The sequence below is a fragment of the Fulmarus glacialis genome, unplaced genomic scaffold (genome assembly GCF_000690835.1).
Source record: "Fulmarus glacialis isolate BGI_N327 unplaced genomic scaffold, ASM69083v1 scaffold17239, whole genome shotgun sequence".
NCBI lineage: Eukaryota > Metazoa > Chordata > Aves > Procellariiformes > Procellariidae > Fulmarus > Fulmarus glacialis.
The window spans coordinates 14,437-35,389 of NW_009232791.1; the positions used below are offsets into that span (position 1 = coordinate 14,437).

The 20,953-nt window shown below is 41.6% G+C and overlaps 2 protein-coding genes across 2 annotated transcripts in view; both read right to left on the reverse strand.

The window, feature by feature from the left end:
* Nucleotides 1–216: 216 nt before the first annotated feature.
* HAL (histidine ammonia-lyase) lies at nucleotides 217–14,060 on the reverse strand. Its single transcript, XM_009585075.1, has 20 exons — nucleotides 13,800–14,060; nucleotides 13,277–13,337; nucleotides 13,075–13,102; nucleotides 12,704–12,778; nucleotides 12,531–12,603; nucleotides 12,380–12,446; nucleotides 12,156–12,193; nucleotides 11,950–12,075; nucleotides 10,467–10,606; nucleotides 8,966–9,013; nucleotides 7,780–7,927; nucleotides 7,600–7,695; nucleotides 7,423–7,481; nucleotides 6,522–6,602; nucleotides 5,589–5,654; nucleotides 5,330–5,495; nucleotides 2,787–2,921; nucleotides 1,602–1,710; nucleotides 1,428–1,497; nucleotides 217–366 (listed from the first exon to the last, which is right to left on the reverse strand). Exons 1-20 carry the CDS (start codon nucleotides 14,044–14,046, stop codon nucleotides 217–219), a joined length of 1,983 nt encoding a protein of 660 aa, XP_009583370.1. The 5' UTR covers nucleotides 14,047–14,060.
* A 2,829-nt stretch (nucleotides 14,061–16,889) lies between these two features.
* The window catches only part of LTA4H (leukotriene A4 hydrolase), a gene marked incomplete at its 5' end in the record, with an annotated part of 5,887 nt that continues 1,823 nt past the window's right edge, over nucleotides 16,890–20,953 (reverse strand). Inside the window, 6 exons of the mRNA XM_009585077.1 lie at nucleotides 16,890–17,236; nucleotides 17,553–17,657; nucleotides 18,774–18,856; nucleotides 19,378–19,473; nucleotides 20,337–20,391; nucleotides 20,943–20,953. The exon at nucleotides 20,943–20,953 is cut by the window's right edge and continues 66 nt beyond it. Of these exons, the coding sequence (XP_009583372.1) occupies nucleotides 17,116–17,236; nucleotides 17,553–17,657; nucleotides 18,774–18,856; nucleotides 19,378–19,473; nucleotides 20,337–20,391; nucleotides 20,943–20,953 (471 nt within the window). The remainder of the gene's footprint in view (nucleotides 17,237–17,552; nucleotides 17,658–18,773; nucleotides 18,857–19,377; nucleotides 19,474–20,336; nucleotides 20,392–20,942) is intronic.

The window sequence follows — 20,953 nt, forward strand, 5'->3', positions numbered from 1 at the left end:
AAGCTCAGGAAATTCAGCCAAAACCAGACTATCGTGACAAAGCTGTCTTTCACATGTGAGGAAAGTAGTGAGCCATTTCTCTCTATCTGTAGGTGCTCCTGAGATAGACAGTCAGGTCCGTTGGGTCACTTGGAGAAACCACATTGATTTCTAGTAGAACAGCCACCCTTAGGCAAAGTCCTGGAAAGGATCTGCTCTGTTCCAGAGGACCGCAACTCAGAGTTCATCCTGATGCCCATGGTCATGACCGACACCTGTATTCATTTCCAGGGATCCCAGGGAGAAGGCTGTTGGTGAAATGGGTCTCGATTCAGGGATGTGTTCCCTCCTGTACTTTTCAATGTAAGGTTTAGCCACTTCCCACACCTGCAAAATGAGAAAGTAAAACAACAGTCAGAAGGAAAACAAAAGGTCAGGTCAGACATCAACGCACAAGTTCAGGAAACCCTGTGGAAGAGTTACTGGGATGGAGGTGAGAATTACAGACCTACATAGATAAGCTGTGTGCAATCAGCAGAACCAGAGAGGCAGCCAGAGTGAGGTTTAGGGAAGAGCATGTGGATGGAGTTGACAGGGGATGGGAAAAGATACAGCTCCGAGGGGACAAGGTGGAAGCATTCAAGGCGAAAATGTTGCGTCTTGTCTTGTTACCAGGTTAATGCTCTGTGTGCAATTGTTGGGAGAGGATTGCTGTCACTTGCTACAAAATCACTTGGTCACGAAGGGGTCAGGGGAGCAAAATGGCAGCTGGCATGGACAAAGAAAAAGGGAAGGGATGGTGGCTGGGATTTAAGGCAGAAAAGGAAAATGTTCTACTGTTTCCTTTGTCTCTCCTCCTGTAAGGGCTGCCGGGCAAACAGCCTTCCAGAAGATGGACTGGGATTTTCTTCTCCCATTTGCTTACTCTCCACGATTCTTCTGTTACTTACATTTAACAAACAAATAAAATAGATGGATCACATAGCTGTACAAACGCTTGGCCCAGATTAACACATTTCGCCACTGCTATTCCCTCATCCACATCCCCTTTATTGCTTCCAGTGGTTCACCATGCCCAAGGGCCTCTAGGCTGAGGAGCACTCATTGCCCCAGGAATGAGGAATACTGTCTGGAGAGACCCTGATTTCTCTGGAGATCTGCAGGGGCATAGGACCCTGCCCTCAAATGATTCAAAGCTGGACCTATGTCTGTGAAACCCCCGCCAGAATTAATAATGTAAGCTATTTATCACACAGGGCAACTTTAGGAATTGATTTCTAAATCTGTCCCATTAAAACTAAGGAAAACCAAATCTTAGAAGATCTGGTGGATTCGTCCCAGGCTTTTAGCGAGGCCATCCCACGAACACATGGAGAGTATTTCCAGAGAGGAGCTGCAGCGTGCTCCTTGGAAGAGTCCTACGGCACGTGCCGAAAGTCAACACTCGCCTTCTGCTCCACGAGCAGCTTGTGAGCTGCTTCAATGTCTGGGGCCATGAAGCGGTCCTTCATCCAAGGCCTGTAACGAGACACATTGCGAACATTGGCCAAACATTAACCACCACCGCTGGCAGCTGGTCTCCAAACGGGTAACCTTTGGGGGAGGCGTTTATCTGATCTTACCTCACAACGGAGCGCACAAGGTCGTAGACCTTCTCCAATGGGGTGGTTGTTCTCAGAGGGCGTAGGAATTCAATGCCCTGGCAGGCCGCGAGCAGCTCAATAGCCAGAACTAGGAAATTAAAATGGCGAAAGGGATTTTTGGCAGCTCGAGGTGAGGTTTGCCATATAAAGCTATCCTTGGTGTTTGTTCTGGCTAACGTGATACGGTTTCAGGTAATGTGAAAAGACCAGTGGATCCACACACCCCAGAGAGGCAGCCCAGCAGCAGGATTATTTTATGGATGGTGCTGGGGGTAGTATCCGGCATTTTAGCAAGCAGATTTTAGGTAGTCTGCCGTACAGACTTTTCAGTGTGCCAGGAACTCCTAGTTATCACAGTCTTAAATCCATAAAAAAATCTCTTCCAGGGCACCTTGAATACCCAAAGTAATGGGCATCATAAAGCAGAAAACTTCTTTAGGACTGAGAAGAAGAAAGGGGGCTGAGCTATAAAAGAAAGCTCTGCCTATGAAGCTTGCAAGAACCCATGTGAAAGCACCACTACAATTACAGAGCTTTGGAAGACAGTCTTCTGGCCAGAAGAGTTTGCAACCTCACACCTGATCATTATTGTCGTTAGTTCCTCATTTTCATGAGCCAATCCACCCAAGGAACCGGGAGAACCAACTGGATCTAGGACACACTGTTTCTCAACACATTGTTGAAACACACAGTTTCTCAAACTCATTTCTCTGCACATGAAAAATGTATTTCTATAAAACTAAATCTTCAGAGCACTCAAGTGTATAAACTTAAGTGGGCAAGTGAGTTCAATATTTGTGTGCTGTGTATTACTCTGCTCTTCCACTAACAGCTGGCATCTGTATCTAAGCTCACCATCTGCCAAATAAATAAATAAAAAGCAAGAGAGCAATCTGTCCTTGTAAGCAAGAGAGGAAAGTTTTGCTGAGCATCCTACAGTAAGCAGTTTTGTTCCACAAGAAACACTTAGTGCTGGATTTACCTCATTTCTGTTAGAAAGATCCAAATGCTTGTAAGATATGTACTTAATATATAATCTTTTTAGATAGTTCTTTCAGATGCATTAACTCTCTTTTCTTAAAATATATCTAAAAAGAATGGCACTAATATCTTAATTTGGTTACATACACGAGGTCGTTCTGGAAGTCAGCATTTTAATTTTACCTTGTTCCACATGTTCAATAACTCTCAAAGCTTTTCTTGCAGCCCATCCTCCCATGGACACGTGATCCTCCGTAGCAGCACTGGTTGAGAGAGAATCCACAGAAGAGGGGTGGCACAAGGCTTTGTTCTCAGAAACTGCAAAAATCCAGCGCAATGAATGTAAGTCAGAATGGGCACGAGACAGCAGAAGCAATGGCCAACCTGGAGCAAAGGGCCTGTCCACCACCTCACATCCAACTATTCCTCCTCTTTTGAGGACAAATAATAAACACCTTGAAATAAAGGTGTAATAAACCTTTGTAATAAACACCTTGAAAACTACCATTGCCTCTGAAAGCAGTAACCAACATCAGTCTTTAGATGCAAATATAGAAAGACCCACCTCCGGGGTTGGGTTGCTCTGGCTCAAAGGCCTGATGGAAACTGAAGAAAAAGAGCGGAGAGCGTAACTGAAATACAAACCTGGTCTTGCCTGTTACTTAAGGCAACTCTTTGTAAAGAGCATTGGTTCCCTCTGTTTTCAGTCACAGATACTGCCCCTACCCCGGTTTCAAGAAGAGAGCTAGAGATCAGCATCTGGTCTCTTCTCATCGGAGCTGAGGCACTTGCAAAACTTGCTCCAGGAAGATGCTGTGGGAGCACAGTACAAATACTCTCCCACCCTCCTCGCCTCACCACCAGGCTGCCCATGTCCCTCCTCCAGGCACGCACACCCCTGAGGGTGGGAACGCTCCTGCTTTGAAAGCCGGGTGCAAGTCGTGGAGTAAGTCTCCCAAACTGCCCCCAAAAGCAAAGGGAATTTGGCTGCAGAAAGGGCTGTAGGCACCATCCGATGACAATTTGAGGTTGAGAATTGCTCTTTAGAAGAGAAGAAATGAGGTCTGCATTCTGTGTGCTCTGGCTGCACGCAGACCTTTTCTTTCTGAAGCCCAGCAGGATGCTGCATAATGCCCTCACCAAATTAGGGGCTTCAGAAAAGCAACAAGAGCAACAGAGAGGTGGTGACACCAATTGCAAATAGGCTGGAGTAATACAGTCCAGGGCCAGAGCCCAGCTGGCACATTCAGGCAGGCAACAGCAGGTCCCAGAGAGGCTGCATGTGGCTACTGCAAACAGTTTGCTCTGGCAGGCACAGTACTACCAGAGAGGAAGGGAGAGACGCATCCAGCGGCATTGCAAAACATTGGCAAATTTTTTGCGGCTTTATCTATTAACCCTGGGAGTGAACAACATTAGCTGGTACACAAAACTGGCAGTGACTTTAAAAATATTGTTATTGTTAAAAAAAGAAAAAAAAAAAGAAAGAGAGCTCAAACTTCACTTTTAGGTAAATTCCTGGCTATTTTGACCAGGGAAAGAAGGTTTTAACCCATGGACTCCTGGTGTCAGCACAGCGATGAGTTAGGAGGCAGGGCTGTCATTTTCATTCCCCGCAGCAGAAACCACGAACACCCCAGAATCTCTCACTCCAGATTGCCGAAGTGAGCTGTGAAACCTGAAGCCAAGCAACAGCTAAGGCCTGGAGCTATCCTAAACTCTGCCCAGCCAAAAGGAAAAGTTTCCAGCCTTCAAGCAAGGGGACGAGCACTTCAGCTCCTTTTCCAGTCCCACTCCCAAAACAGCCTCTAGGCAGGGTTCCTTTATTACATTGATTTAGTTAATTGACTTTTTTTTCTGCAGGATGTTTATCTACACATTTATCTGACATCCTCTCTTCCTTCATCTGTTTGCATCTCTTATAATTTACCCTCTACTCATAGCATGTTTATCTTTATGTTGGCTCGTGCCTTCCTGAACATATGAACTGTAATATCCCAGCAGCCGGCAGGCTTCTAGTTGCCTTAGTCACGAGTACTAGAGGAAAAATGTACTAATGCTTATTTTTAGTGTGCTGCTCCAACAACCAGCCCTGGGAACTCCAGTCTCCTGAGGACTGTGGAGTCTGATATTGATGGCCGTCAAACGGAGACACCGAGTACTAAGGGTATCAGGCCCAGCTTTGAGACAAGTGGTGTCCCCGTGCTAGTGAGAAGTGAGGAACAGAGGTATCCCCTGCTTACAGACCATAACTATTCAAGCAAAGGTTCTAGGTTCAACAGAGTGGCTCAGACAGATGTATGTTTGTTGCCTGCAGTGTTTGCTATTAATTACAGCCCCATCTGAGCTGATTTGCAGGCTCCTGGGTTCAGAGCTGTCACTGATTTCAACCGGAGCTCTTGTGTTGGTCACTCTGTAAATCAAAGCTCCCTGCCAATCCCATAAAGATGCAAGCAGGCACGCATTCCCACCAAAGTCCACCCAAGGGTTTGCATGCTCAGAGCGCTAAACATGCCCATGGATCAGTGCAGAATAAAGAATTCCGAGCTGAAATAATTGCAGCTGCACTCAATGCTCAAACTTTGCAGCCAGACAGCACAAAGCACATGGAGAAGAGATGGAAAACAGGAGTGAGATCCCTTTGTATCTACTATCAAATTACAACTGCCTTAATATAAATTGGTCTTTCTAGCTTGCTCTCTTGATGATATTGCTCAAGCACTCACCCAGGGCAGCTGCTGTGCAGTGTGCAATCATGAAGCCAGAGTTCAGACCTCCTTCAGTGACTAAAAATGCAGGCAGTTCGCTGAGCGAGGGGTTGCAGAGCCTCTCAATTCTTCTTTCGCTAATTGCAGCGAGTTCGTGCACACCAATTGCCAAATAGTCTAGAGCCTATAAAAGAAGATCTCATTAAACCAGATGACAGAAACAAACAAACAAAACAAAAACTAAATTTTGTTTTTCTTTCTCCAAATGCTTAATTACCTTTGCAGGATATTCACCATGAAAATTTCCTCCAGAAATGGTCTCTGCTCTTTCAGCAAACACCATCTTTAAGAAGTTAAGACACAAACATGAGTGAAATACAGTTTACATGACAGATATCTGTCAGTAATCAGAACATGTTAACTGAAGGAATGTTTGTGCTAATAGGCTTTTATTTGCAAGCATATTATATTACACCTGCATGTTCACTTTTCAGAAAATGAAGATCCAATCTCAGTTCTCCTGTTTTTTTCAGATAGACTACATAAAATGAGGTCTTCGATTGGGGGTAGGGAATGGTGCAAAGAAACACATGGGTTCGGATCCTAGCATAGTTTCTCAGTTCCTTGGTAGATTCTCTCCATGGCAGATACAATTTTAGACAGGTTACAAGCAGTAATGCTTATCAGCTATGGATGTGATGGTACGTATAGCATCATTAGACTGCAGAAGGGAATCCAGCGCCAATGCGAGAACTGTGCACAGAGTTTACCAGGTGAGCCATGATGAGGCTTACCAGTCACACACATTTTGTCTGCCTTCCCTGACTGAGTGCAAATCTTGCTCTATAGTGCAGGTTTCACTCATGCTGCACCAACAGATGTTTCATACAAGTCACCATCCATCTACATCCATTTGGTTGCCAAGTCCCATCTATCTACATATTCAACATAAGCGCACAGAATCTCATCTAGGAAACATGTAACATGCGCTAAACTGCATGCACACGTGCTTTCCTTGCCTAGACACACATTTGCATGCACCAATGCAGACATGGAGAACAGAAGAGAGGTTGCTGTTGCAACCAATGGTAGTTATTGACTGAAGCCAGTTATTACTTTTTTTGCCTCGTATACAAATAATTATATAGAAGAAAAGGATAAAAAAGACCAAACAAAATTTTACGTAGAAATAAACTCATCAAAAAGATACAGGGTTGTCCGTGGCACTATTGATTTCAGTCATCATGATGTCCTTCACAAAAGCAATTGTATCATTTACAACTCCATGGACCTAGAACAAAAGACATTAGCACCTGAGCTTAGTATCTACACTTAGTTCATCTTCAGGATGCCGACTGAGGTGCAGGCATCCTCTTTCCTGTCATCTCTACATCCACACATGAAGATGGTCTTGTATTTGCTCTTAAATTCAGGAGCATCACTATGGGACACTGCCCATGCTACACACCCAAAAGACCATATTTACTATTATTATGACAGTATTGCTAAAAGGGTAATCCGAATATGTCATTCTTTACCTGTTGGGTTGGTTCACCCTAAATGGAAGATGAGATACTTATTCAGTGGCAGAAGTGTTATTAGGAAAGAAGTAACCTTACAAAGCCCCCATAGAAAACAAAAACTCTCATTAATTAACTTTAATTAATTCCACTGATTTAATAGCTTTGCTTATGTTAAAACTCACGGAGTTGAGTTCTTCCAGTATGTTAGAGACATTACAGGTAGATGAACAACCTATCACTCCGGCTGCTTCTGGAAACACCTTTCCCCAGTTCATGGTCTTAGCATCAATGCAGAATAAATGCCCTATAAAGCCCACAAGAGTAGAAACCAGCACCTTCCCCCTGCTTCCAACACTTGGCCTCTTTCAGATCTGAGCACAGCTTTATTAGACGCTGCCTAATGGCTGCGTGCATGGGATCAATGAATTACATGTCTCCATTAACACTAACTTTGAAGCGAGGGAGAAGGAAAATAAAACCGCTTCCTCTGATGGGAGTCAGACAGTGCACAGTTGACAGTATTTCTGATGTGGGAACTTCATCATCATTTATCTAGTGCTATGAAAGGAAATAAAAGTCATTTTTTACCTGAGGGCAGCAGCGCATCGTGTACGCGTCCTGAACTCGGTCACAGAATCTATGGCTCTCTAGAAGGAACAAGGGAGGAAAAAAACAGGTGTTCCTCACACAAAAGCATATGGGCTACTGCTGAAAGACCCAGCTGGACCTGTGTAACCTGAAAGGGTGAAGGTTGAGATTGTTCACCTGCTATTTCTGATGGATGATGGTCAGAATCTAGAAGGGACCTGAATCGAAATGCCACTTCAGCCTGCCCTCGATGTGGGCGCACTGCGTGGATATCTAGTAAAACACGTTAGACTGTTAGGTTTTGCTTCTCCTGTCAACGGCTGTTAAGGAAACAGACAGGAAAGGCCCAGTACCCACCAGTGTCAAAGGCCCTTGTTGTACCCTTCAAGACTTCAAGTGTAAGGGCAGCGATTATGTCAGCTTGTCTAGCAATAGCACCGGCTCTTTCAACCGCTTCGCATCCCAGCGAGGTGATCATTTGTGTCCCATTGATGAGGGCCAGACCCTTCAAAGAGAGAGCAGATGTTAAGCAAATTCATTGCAGCTATTCCACGCACTGTGGTAACTCCCCATCTCTGTGATAATTCTCCTTCTCATATAAACGAGTTCAAGATCTTTGCTCAGCTTCCTGGATCATCCTGAAATCATAAAATGCACATCTTGACTGGGCATCTTTGCAACATAAATTGTCAATGGTCATGACCGTACTAAGTCATATAGACACCCTTGGAGCTCCAGTAGTTCCAAGCAAGAGGTTTATTTCATGATATTTCAAGCTTAAGCAAATAAAGTACAGGAAATCTGTATTCTTTTCCAGTTCTTTGGAAGTGGAATACTATTTTTATTCATTTCTTCTTAAGTTATTAGTTATTAACCAAAGAAGTTATGAGCATGGGGGGTGCAAAAACCAATCATAATAAGGAAGTGGAGAATTAAAACAGCGTTAGAACTGCTTTAAAAGGTTTGTTCAGTTCAGTTAAAACTAGCTTCATGATTGTTCTAAACAAACACGAGGCCCATGGGAGCCTTCCATTTGCTTTTAGGAGACACTGCATTTGGCTTCTTGCTCCTGGTGCTGTTTTACAGCTACTGAGGCCCTTTATCGGAGAGCTCCACAGCCCTCAAATCTGTTGCGTTCCCATGTAATACTTGGAGTGAGATTCATCTCACCTAGTTTTAATGATCTAGAAGTCAGATACCTGGTTCAAGTCAATCACCTGAGCTCCTGTTATGGTCAAAGGGCAGATAGGTACCTTGAGAGGGCTTCTTAGACAGCTGTTTCAGGATGATGTAAAGTGTTTTCTGAAGGTGCCCATCTCTTTCCACCGACCACAGAGCCAGTCTAAACATCAAGCTTGGGTCTGACATTTCAATTCAAGTCAAGTAGGGTGACACTAGGAGAGGTGAATCCCACTCCTGATAATACTTCATTGATATCATTCTGGAGCTTGATTTAAAATGACTGTTAATTCATTTCAGGCTTAAACTGTTAAGTTGACTATGCTTTTTTGTTCCATCAGCTGGCATCATTATACTTTATTACCTCTTTTGGTTTCAAGGTAATTGGTCTCAGACCATGGGCTTCCAGGACCTGTGAAAGAGTTTAATGACAAGGTAATTAACGAAAAATGTTTTTTGGTAATTCAACCACCAAAATTTTTAAATCTTGAATGTTTCCATAAATAAAATATTAACAAATTCCTTAAGTGAAGGGAGAAAAAGAGCTTTATACGTCACAAAAAATATTTTTTTCTGCTGTGCTAAATAAAGGACAGCATTTTTGGGCTTCCAAACTAGCACCTCATTTCCCAATGCCAGTAAAGGAAGGTAGAAGGAGCACTGAAGTGAGATACTGTCACAGCCCATTAACATTCTACCATGTATTAGCTGGTGGGAGAGAGTAATAGGAGAGAAGGCTGGAAACATCTTGGGAAGGTAGTTCTGCCTACGCCCCGCCTCGTAGCAGGTTTGGCTTGGCATAAACTATTCCTTCATAAATTCCTTCCCTAACCCTTTCTATAGAAAATCTCCAATAACAGGAAGAGTCCTACTCAGCTTATTCTATACATGTCTATTCCATAGGGCAATCGCTTTTGTGGGAAATGGAGGAAAGGTATAACCTTGATTCTGATTAGAGTCCTCTCAACCTTTCCAACTGAAGAGGTGACACATCTCAGAGGTGTACAACTGTAACTTCTGGTCCTGAATGTCCATGACACACTGGCTTGCTTCTTCCCTACTCCTCTCCCTGTGTAGTTCTCAGTACTTCTCCAGCCTACAGTGATGGCACAGCTATCAATCCATGAATAAATCTGGTGTGCAAATATTCATGGGTAGGAGTGCTAGGTGTAGCAGAACAAACTACCATGAAAGACTCTGGAGATATTCAACACTAGATCAATCTGCTGATGTATTAGTGACAGAATAACACTGTAATAAAAATTAATTCCATTGTAAAGCTTCCATCTTGTAAAGGAGATGCTATAAAGGTTCCCTGTAACCCCAGTTAATCTATCAAAAATGAAATGTCCAAACCTATGTATTCACTTAAAGCCATTATAGAAATTTTACTGATAAGTTCCTGCCTCCAATAAATCTCCAGTTACTCTCCACATTTGAAGTTTTGAGTTTGAGAGGTGATCTTGGGTTTGTTGGAACAGTGTTGATGTTTATGGAGCTGAAGATGTAAGAACAGTTCTTTCAAAGCTGATATCACATCCTGTCCCTCTCTCCAGGTCCTAACTCATGTCACTGCAGTATCTTGTATTGCAATACTATGGCATGATATTTCTTTAGGACTTAATAACATGCTGCATATTCATATCTGACATGTGGGTCCGTTATTCTGTTTTCACGGATCCACCTTCCTCAAGTTAGAAGATGAGTTGCTAAAGACAACCTAGTCCCAATTCAAACTAGTACAAAAAAATCCAAAGACCTGTTATTGATGTGAGCAAAAGCTCTCTTTCTCTCAAAGCTACATGCAATTTGGCAAATGAGCCAGCAAGCAGAAAAAAAAAAGCAATCAGCTGCACGAGTCTTACATATTTAGCATCAGCCCAGCCACTCTTTGGGGACCACATCTTTCCCTCTCCAATTAATCCCAGAGCAAGATGAGAGAGGGGGGCCAAGTCTCCGCTGGCTCCAACTGTCCCTTTCTCAGGGATGTAAGGAAGGCAGGATGCTAGAAAGAAAACAAAACCGACTCCTGTTAGAGCTTCCCCTCAATACACTCCTTGGAAAACAGAAGCCAGCACATGAGTGTGGTCACAGTAACATCCTGCAATCATGGTCAACGGCACCAATAGGACTACTCCGGTTGCAGACTGGGATTTGCCCCTGCTCGCAGGCTAGCTGCAGTCTGTAAAGAAATCAATTCCCTTCTGCATTTAGTTTTGCATTTAGTTTTGGAGTGGAGTGACCGCAGCCCAGGGTGTTTGAATCTACAGCCACACAGCCAGGCAGGTAGAACATCACTCCTCTCAGCTCTCCATCACAGGGTGACCACCTGGTATGGACAAAGCTACCTCTTCATTTCTCACTCCACTAAACATTGGGTAACTCCTACACCCAGACCCCAGCCCTCTGAGCACTGAACATGTGGAAATGAAGAAACGGAGCCCAGGGAACTGCGGAAAAAGCAGGGAAGGGACCAGTTTTCTGCTTTTTTTTTTTTTTTTTTCCCCCCGCTCCAGAGTTAAACACTGAATTGCAGCTCCTTCACCCGCCGTGGGAGGAGAAGGAGGAGGGTGCAACAGAGGGCAGCACTGCACAGAGAGGGAAGGTGCTCTTTGCTCGTCACAGCCACGCTGGCATGATGCCTCACCAGAGCAACCATTAATGGACATCAGCTAAGAAACAGCACAGCCACCCCTTTGGTTTCCCTACCACAGCGTCCAGCAAGACCACCCAGCTTTGACTGCTTTGACAGCCGTGGCCACGTGAGCTGCTGACCAGCTGTGTGCTTTTGCGCAGCTGCCTTGTAGCCCTTGCTCGTGAACAACTTGCGTAGGTCTCAGGGGGTCTACTCAGAAAAACAGATGCTGCTCAAGCGAGTCTGCTTGACAAACACCAACACGTGCAGTTTTCTACTGGGTAATAGCCCCACCGAAAAATCCTGGCATCCCAGAAGATGGCAGCACATGCGACAGGACAAAAGTTAGAGACTTGAACCTTTGTAGAAGAGCTTGCCCAGAGTCAGTCATGCTCTCAGTCAGGCTTAGTCTTGAACTAATTACTTGACCTCTCAGAGGCTCATTTCCCAAACTTCTACCTGTTGCAGCCCTTTCTCTCAGCCTTTCCTGTCACTTCTGCTGACACCCCACGTTCTTCAACAGAGGAATGGTCTCTAGCCGTGATCTTCTACAGGACCGGTCACAGCCGAGCTTTGGTCCTGATCTCTCACAACTACCAAGTCAGAAGACCAACATCCATAGCTCGATCCATTGAGCTACACCCTTTAACGAAACAGTTAAAAGAAAAAAAAAAAGGGAAAGGGGGATTTTTTTTTTTTAAACATCTTTTTACCATTAAATGCTTCAATAACTTGCTGGAGCGTTTCTAGGGATATTCCACTGTATCCTTTTGCTAGGACATTGATCCTCAGTGCCAACAGCATGCGAGATCTCTCTGGGCTCAAAGGTTTCCCCACACCTGAAAGAGTAACCCTCTCGGTTACTAACCCACTACCAACAGTGGCAGAAAAGGGAAAACACCAAGTGATTTCTTATTACCTGCAGAATGCGAACGAACCAAGTTCACTTGAAGCTCCCTATGGAAAAAAAAAATATGTAAAAACCCAAATAAGCCTTGTCAGGTTTTATTTTGCACAAAGCAAAGGGAAATACTGAAGCAGCCCTCTCATCTAACCACAGAGTATAAATGTTCAGGGTCGAACTGCTCCCTCCTCTTCCTTTCCTGACAAGAAAGGACGGAGAAAGCCACACACACAACTTACCTCAGTTTACTGTTTGGGATGACAGTCCTGGCAAACTTCCCAAAACCCGTGGTGATTCCATAAACAACTGCAAGAAACATACACCGCTGGTTAAGGAGAGAACCCGATAAAGTTTTCTAAACAATGAATAGTTAAAGGTAAAAATATTTACCCGTCTGTTCCTTTACAATCCTTTCAATCACTTCTCGTGATTGTTTGACTTTAGTTTCAGCTTCAGGTGTGAGCTACAACATAGTTTAAATATAAGTTTATCTACCATTTTTTAAGTTTAATTGTAGAAAGATAAACACATAGTTTTCAGCCGCGTTTGTTCAGGATCCTTACCTTTATCTTGTAGAGCCCCTTTCCTAAATTGACCAAGTCCTCCGTTGTTAAGCTGTTGCCATCTAAAGAAATATACTACACCAAAGAACCACCTTTTAGTTTGGGATACGTATACTTACAAAGGTGCTTAATAATCAGAATAAAAAAAGAATACAGTCAAAACTCAGCAATGGCAGGAAGCTCACTCACGCTCATTTGTAAGACAGGTACTCGCTAACAAAAACATAATAAGCACATTATAATTTAGATTCCTAGACCCAGCCAATCTAACAGCCCCTGCTCTCATGAATGCTGCAGTCGCTGAACTCTCAGCACGTTCTGGTGAATGGCAGGATTTGTTACCGAGTTGTAAAATCACTGGTGATTCCTACCTGTTCTGGTTCTCGGTATTTGCTGTATCTGAAAGTTCTGTAAAGGAAAATAAAGGGCAGACAGGATTTCACAGGTAGTGACCCTTCAATTACAGCTGGCAACGTGTTTTAAGAACGAAGGAACACTAAAAGAACAGGGAAATCTAGGAAATTATAAATCTGGAATTACAAAAAAGTTTACAAAATGCTCAAAAAAGGATACAAATGAACTCCTTCTGGCTGAGATGGTATGAAATCTGGAGACATTATATCTCCTTCTATAACTAGAAGAAATATGCAAATACACATGAACAGGATTAAATTGTATTCTACATATAAATGAATTTGTTATTCATTGCAATACACACCAGTAAGAATTCTAATTTGCAGTTATCAGCCCCAAATATATTTGTACGCTTCTAGGAAAGTAGCAAGGGACTATGTAGTTTATTTAAGGTACTCTAAGGCAAAAGAGCCGCCTAACCCTTGGACACATCCTCCATATCCCATACAATCATATAGCATATATGATATCATATTCAAATGATGTATATAGAATCCTGTAGCTTCTATACCTTATATAGTTCTATACTTAAAAACTAAGGCTGCGTTTTGGTATTTTTCCATAAAAATCGAAAAATCGTAGACACTATCTCAGACGCAATTTTAGATAAACTAAATGACAGTTTGCCGACTCAGATGCCAACGCGGTCACTCTGCAATGTGTTGCTTAAGGTTTTGCTTACCAACTTCAACAAATTCATTGTCCTCTAGAGCATCCTCCACTGTATCATCAAGATCCAGCAAGCCAAGTCCCTTGCACCTTCGAATGTAAAATTTTACTTCTTCCACCGAGGCAAATCCCCCGTTGTCGGGTTTGTTTTTCATGTACCGTCTCACAGCTTCCTTTCCCAGCCACCCGATTGTGTTCGTGCATTTCAGGCACGGCACTGCCAGCCATTCTCCTCGGACATGCACCGTGTATCTCGGCATGCTTTCTCTCCAAAATTGTCCCTTGACCGAGAAGGGCTGCAGCGTGCAGCAGCCTTACATTTACCACGCGACAGCCTGAAGAGCTGCAGTCCAGTGTTGCAACCAGATAGAGGCAAAAATCCACCCCCAAAATCCCCACCTTTGTAAATAAGTGAGATCAATGTATCCAGCTGACTTCATCCAATCAAACCAAACCCAGGGAGCACACCCTTTTCATGGAAAGGCAAAAAAAATCCCCCTATTTCCAAAGATCACGTCAGGAATATAGAAATGAAAATCTAGCAAGAATAGATAAATAAATGAGAATAAGCTGGAATGCAACTGTTCTAAAAACTTAAGGGTTTAACAAAAGTTAACGCAGTGTCACCTGGCAATAGATCACACTAATGAAAACCTCCATGATGGACAGGGCTGGAAGATAGTCACCCCATTATGGTGACATGGTCATGGCTGCTAGGATTGAGAGGAGACTGGATTGTACCCATACATCTCTATCCAGAGCAGGATGAGAGCAGGCAGTGTAGGAAGCAAGCCCGCTTTGCTCAGTCCAAGCTCAAGTTAGAGAACATCATTTTGTATCACAGGGGAGGAGAAGATTAATGAGTTTCCCTCCATTACCCTTTCACTTATGCTCTGGAAGATGTTGCTAGAACAGGTAGCACAAATATTAGGCCACACCCGCCACTACCGAGACCAGTGCTGCTATACCACGCCTCTTCTGCAGGCAGATGCAAAGCGGAAAAGATGTGGAGAAATACCTGTTAAGATGGTGCAAAAATAGACTTTAGCAATGACCGTATTGACACAGAAGCAAAAAATACCTTTGTCTTTAAAGACAAAACAGTAACACCACTCGTAGTCCACACTACCCACAATACCGTTCTCAGACAAAGGGACTACTGTAAAGGGCACTTACCTGGGGTGAATTATTGCAGAGAATTTCAACCTGAGACCCAACAGTGAAAGTCTGTATGTGGGAGATGTTGCCCCAGCAGAGCAGGACAGCGCTAGCGAAAGCCATGCCTGCCACCACTATTTTTTTTTCCTAGCTCTGACAGCAAGAAATCAGGATTAGTTGGCAGCATGAATTCCAACTGCCAAATCACTATGATATATGGGCTTTTATGACAAATTGTTACCTCAAAACTAGTAACATAAAACATTTCTGAAACTCCTGTTTTAGTTTTCATTGCAATCTGACAGCTTGAACCAGAACCTGTTAACACCAGACACCCCCTCCTCCTACCAGAGCCTTTCCCAGGAAAATCCCTGTTCATTCACGCGATGCTGTAGCAGAAGCCTGATTAGATTTGGGGAGTGAATGAAAGGAACTGCTTAAATTTCTACTCTGAAATATAGAAAAATTCTTTTCAGGGAGTGTTCCAGCAGAAGTCATCACTCTTTCAGAGGAGAGCAAGAAGAGAATGAATGGCTCATTAAGTCCTTAACACAAGAAAGCCTGCAAGTTCTTCACACACAAGGAAATGACACTATTTTGGCTCCAAAAAAGCCGGTATTTTACTGTGTTTATTAAAAGCTGAGAGGCACAACGTTCATAGAAAGAATTTAAACTGATTTTTGAGCCTCAGACACCTAGGAGTTAATTTTTCTACCATTTTTATTTAAACTACTTAAATATATGCAGGTTAAAGCTGAATGGAAGAACTTGGGATGCCTTGAATCAATAAAATCCAACAGGATATTTTCATGCCTTAATTTACATTAGAGCTGCTAGCGTGAAAAGATGAATCTCCCAGTAAAGTACGTAACTTAGTCCACTTGAAAGCTTATACTGATCAAAAACTCAGATCAGAAACAAATTGATTGACAGAATCTCCACTCCCACTCTACGTGCCATTATTAAATCCAAACCTTTTGCCATGACCTATATTTGGTATCTCCCTCCTCTAAAATAGCACTTTTTTCTTAGTTACTCCTCCACATGGGGTTACCTCTATGTCAACAGATGCAGCTTCTGCTAAGTGACCATTTCCAGGAAAAGCAGTTCTTCTCAAACTCACTTCAAAAACCCACCTGTAGATGGCACTACTCACAACAGTTTCACCTGAACCATCCACTTGAACTGACATGCTGCAGCAGTTACAGGAAACACAGCCTGCCGGTTGTTTTTTACCTTGTTTCAAAGTTGTATTAGTGCAAGAGGTAGTGCCCAGAACTGGTTAAAACATGGAAATATTAAAAAATTCAAATGGGGGAAATAAAGACTTGGGCTTTAGTCCCCTCTGCAATGATTAGAAGTTTTGAAAATATATAGTGGGTTGAAATAATTTAAGTAAGTTACTAAAAGCATAGCAAGATATTAAATCTGAAATTTGGTAAAAACCCCAGGTTTGCTAAAAAAAAAAAAAAAAGCAAGCAAGGAAGTATTTCAGACAACTATTAGTGCACAGCATAGGATCCAACAGGAATAACTAAGTAAAACCATCATATTGTGATTAATGCGAAGAATTGACTAACGTAACAAAGCCATGACAAATCGGGCTAGACGCAAATTCTGCTCTCACGCTAGAATGCTGTGATCCATTCAGGTCTTCATAGTCCCCTTGGACTCATAATAAAAATTTCTCCCACAACAAAGAAGAGTAAATGAAACAAAACTATTATTTCAAAACTTTTCGTACAGATCAATACACAGACAAGTAGACAATGAAAAGATTTATTTTTCCATCTTCAGATACTTGAAGTTTCAACCACGTTGCTATGAAAAAGAAAGCTGTGCACAAAAAGCCATACCATCCACCAATTCATCTTCCATGATTTTAAATTCCATGACTGACAGAAGACTACATCTCAGAACAGCTTTTTTGCATGTTCTAAAAACTGCTTGTAACAAAACCATTCTCCCAATTCCAGAGATTTAGCAATTTTGCTGTTTTACTTGAAGGTACAAAATAGGAAGTACTGAACTTGATTTGGAAAATTCATTTTAAGCTAAATTAGTACCAAAGCAGCAGAGCATTTTATGGCATAGTCAAGCACGCATATCGTCAGTTTGTGGAATCAGTCTCTTCTTTCAGTAACAAAAAAATCTCAAAGAAATCAGGTTTGTCACTGATCCTGTTTCAAGTCTTTTCCCACAAGCATTGAAGTGACTGGGTGCATAGAGGCTCTATGCTCCAGAAATGTCTTGACAGCCAGATCTCGACACTTGTCAAAACTGTAAAGGTCTCTGTAAAAGAAAAAAACAAAAAGCACCATGACAAAAATCTCTGAAAATAGTACAATGGGGATTTTCTCAAGGTTTTACTTTTCCCTTGAAAGCCCTCACATTAAGGTGCATACTGGGAGACAGCTTTCTTCTATTAAAAGAAGTCAGCAAGTAGAAAGCGACTCTGAAGACAAGCTTGTTCACAGTATACAGAAAATTCTGTACTGTATCACTTCAAAGCATAACATAAATACATGTACAGTGTCAAGCATTATACATTCCATTATACTAAAAATGCCAACAGCATGAGCTCCTACAATTTGGAGATTACTTTTACCTGAACAAGGGTCGAGTAAACTTCATCCTGCCCTGATCTGTTGCCATTTTTAGAGCCAGGGGAATAGCTTCTTCCCACTTGGACTTGATGCAGAGGCGCAGCCATCTGGGGGAGGGGGGAAAAAAAGTTTTACACTTTTATTTTCATTTGCATTGGTTAGTTAGCTTATGATTCTGTTCCTGTAAACACTCTGGGCAGTGCTATGTCATCATGGGAATGAAATTCTAGCTAAGTTCAACATAAAATATTTAGTGTCTGACTAGCATGTTACAAAAGTGGACTTTTCTATAAAATATGGACTTTTTCTACAAAATAGCTGAATTATATAGCACTTGCCACATTTGACCAAGTGATTAAAACCAAACCAAACCAAAAAACAAAACAAAAAAAACTCCAAACAAAACGTCACCAGCAACTGGCATGTACTTGCTTTGTTTTAAAAATAAGAAAAAATTGATCTTGTTACAAGAAGAAGAAACTACACTGTATGTTAGTTAAGGCAGAATAACCATCACTATTGCAAATGTATCCAAGTACATAACAGTAGCAAAATATACAATACTTCAGGATATTTGTAAAGATTACTTCTTTTAACAAGTGACACGTGTAAGCACAATGTGTAAATAGAAAATAGAAGCAATTAGGATGGCACAAGATTGAAGCCATTTAGCTCGAAGCATTTCCTACTTGTTTAGAAACTCCCTTTGACAGTTACTTTTTTTTGATGAGCCAAAAGCTTTGTGATAGATAGCATTAAAATGTGACAAAAACGTTTCCAAGTTGTGTTGAAAACAACACTGGTACATCAGCAGAAGAACTGATTAGGTAAGTCCAGAAGATCTGTTCCTGACTAAGTTTTTTGAAAGATTTTTCAGGCACGTTTAAGTCACAGAGAGGCTCACTACTGTATTACCCAATACCACCCCCAAAATAAAAGTGATCAGGTCATCAGGTTCCTTCGCTAGCATGACAGATGAAAATAAAGCACAGCTAATCCACTGCTCACTTCCAGTTCTTCTGGTAGACTATATTTACCCAATTCATAAGTAACAGAATATCACCCTGGTAAGCATGCTTGCACATGCACTTACAAACCCACCCCCCCACCCCAAAACCCTGCACCAGTTGTATACAACAGTATGTCTCAGACCAGTTATGAAACAGGACAGTTTGTTTTATGAAAGCATTTAAGATTAGAAGAATGCCCACACTAGAACAAACCTGAATCTTATTTCAGAATTGTTTATAGCATTGAAGTCGTATACTTGCTGCATTCGTTTGACATGTGACACTGGAAGAGGAGCCTGAAAAAGAAATTGCATAGTCAGAGTAAGCCAGAGGCACACTTCAAGCCACGTACTTCAAAAATAAACTGGTTCATTCAAGAAGATTGATGCTACAAAGGAATTAAAAGCTTACCATGACAAATATTTGTATTTGTTTCTTTCACCTTCTCATAGTATTAGGGAAGGGACAAGGAATAAATGTTACCAAATTCCCACATCCAGTACTACCGAAACATTCAAAACTTGAAGTATTTTCATTCCATTTTATTTATTGCTTATTTGCTATAATACAGACAAACTCAAGCACCTTATAGTTTTGTTTTTACCTTTCAATCCAAAATAGTCTATATGTTGATAGTTAGCTGAAGAGGCAGACATAACCAGGGAGGCCTGGCTGAAGGTTTTAGTAACTACGTATGGTGAGAGTGGGTTATTTTAGCAAAACTTAAAAAACCAGACAACTTAATTCCAAAGCGGACTTGGGCTTCTGTGTCTGCTTTTGTGATACCAGAATCAAGTTACTCCAGGCACGCATTTACCTCGAGAAGCAACAGCGCCAGGAACTCAATCAGCTGATGAGATGACATTTCCTTCAGGTCTGCTGAGCTGAATGAGCCCAAATCACTGTCTTTTGCCTAAACGAGAACGGTTACTTAAGTTTTTAATAGGTTTTTCAAAGTATAATCAGGTGTAATTTTTTGTTTGGACATCCGCATTTACTACTGAGCTGTTCCACATTAAAAAGATATTGATTTGTATTTGTGCAGGATGTTACAAGAAGGGGAAGGAAGGGACTTAAGCTACTATCTGATGTTTGGTATTCTTCACTTCAATTTTCACTTGTTTTCTCTCCACTGATCTTTTTATCTCCACTGTCTTTCTGTTAAAGTTAAGTGAAAAGTCAAATACTTTTTCTATAAAAAAGTAACATTGAGAAGAAAGTTAAAGATAACATACAAGTACAGTGAAAAGCCACAGAGCTAACAAAAGGAAGGTATGCTGAATTTTCCATTAGTTGTATGAGTTTTATGGTTAAAATTATGAGAAAATTGTATGGCATTAGTTACTTATTATGATTTATGTATTTCAGTTTTTGATGAGAAATGCATGCTAGCTCCAGTATAACATAGGGGAATTATTGCTAATACAATATAATGAGTAGTGTAGAGATACCTTGGCATTTGTTTTTAAATCAAGCCATAATATCAGGGTTTAAAAAAGAATATTCTCAGTTTGGTTACTACATACACATAACAAAAAGGTGGCTGTGTGGCTTGTTAAAATATGTACAGCACTTCACACACAGAAGTCACAGCAAATCCACAGAGTCTATGATGAAAGGCTAGCCTACGAAATGCAAAATCCCTGGCAGCCATACTATCACCATAAATACATTTTCTCTCAGCAAATGATAGATTTCAGAAGAGAATGGCTCACTTTGTATAAAGAGAACTAGCTTTTCAAGATACAGACACCTCAGCTTTCTTTAACCACTCACTTTGATCCATCTTTGGCTCAAGGCAACACAAGCATTTGCTAGCGTCGTATCATACCTGTCAAACATTGAAAACAAAGGATCACAGTTTGGAAACACAAAAAGCTCCTGTAATATTTTTAGGAGAACGCTTAGAAATTATTTTCAAATGGCTCCACGTTTGTTCATTGTAGGCTCCAGCTCAATATTGCAACAGAATTTACAAAAGGTCTATTTTAATAAAATGTATTTCAGTTTTAGTTAGAAGGACTTTGCACATAGGTGACACTATCCCTTGGTCCCATACGTTCCTAAAATGATCAGTACTTCTGAGCATATATGCCTGTACATACATTACAGCTTATAGCTGAAAAGAGAATATTGTAATAAACTGTCAGAAAAAAGAATCTTCCCTGGCAACTTTCAAAGCAAAATGAATTTCCACCACTTGAAAATACTAACTGCAACATTTTTTCCTCCTATATACACATGTATCAATTTCTACATAGTACTAGGACATTTTCTAATAAAATGTTTGTGGGAAGACTTTCACCCTATTTACAAACTGCTATGTGACTGTTTGGAAAATCATGTGCAGTGTGCAGAAGGAAGAGAACTATAAAAGAATGCAGCTTACGTAG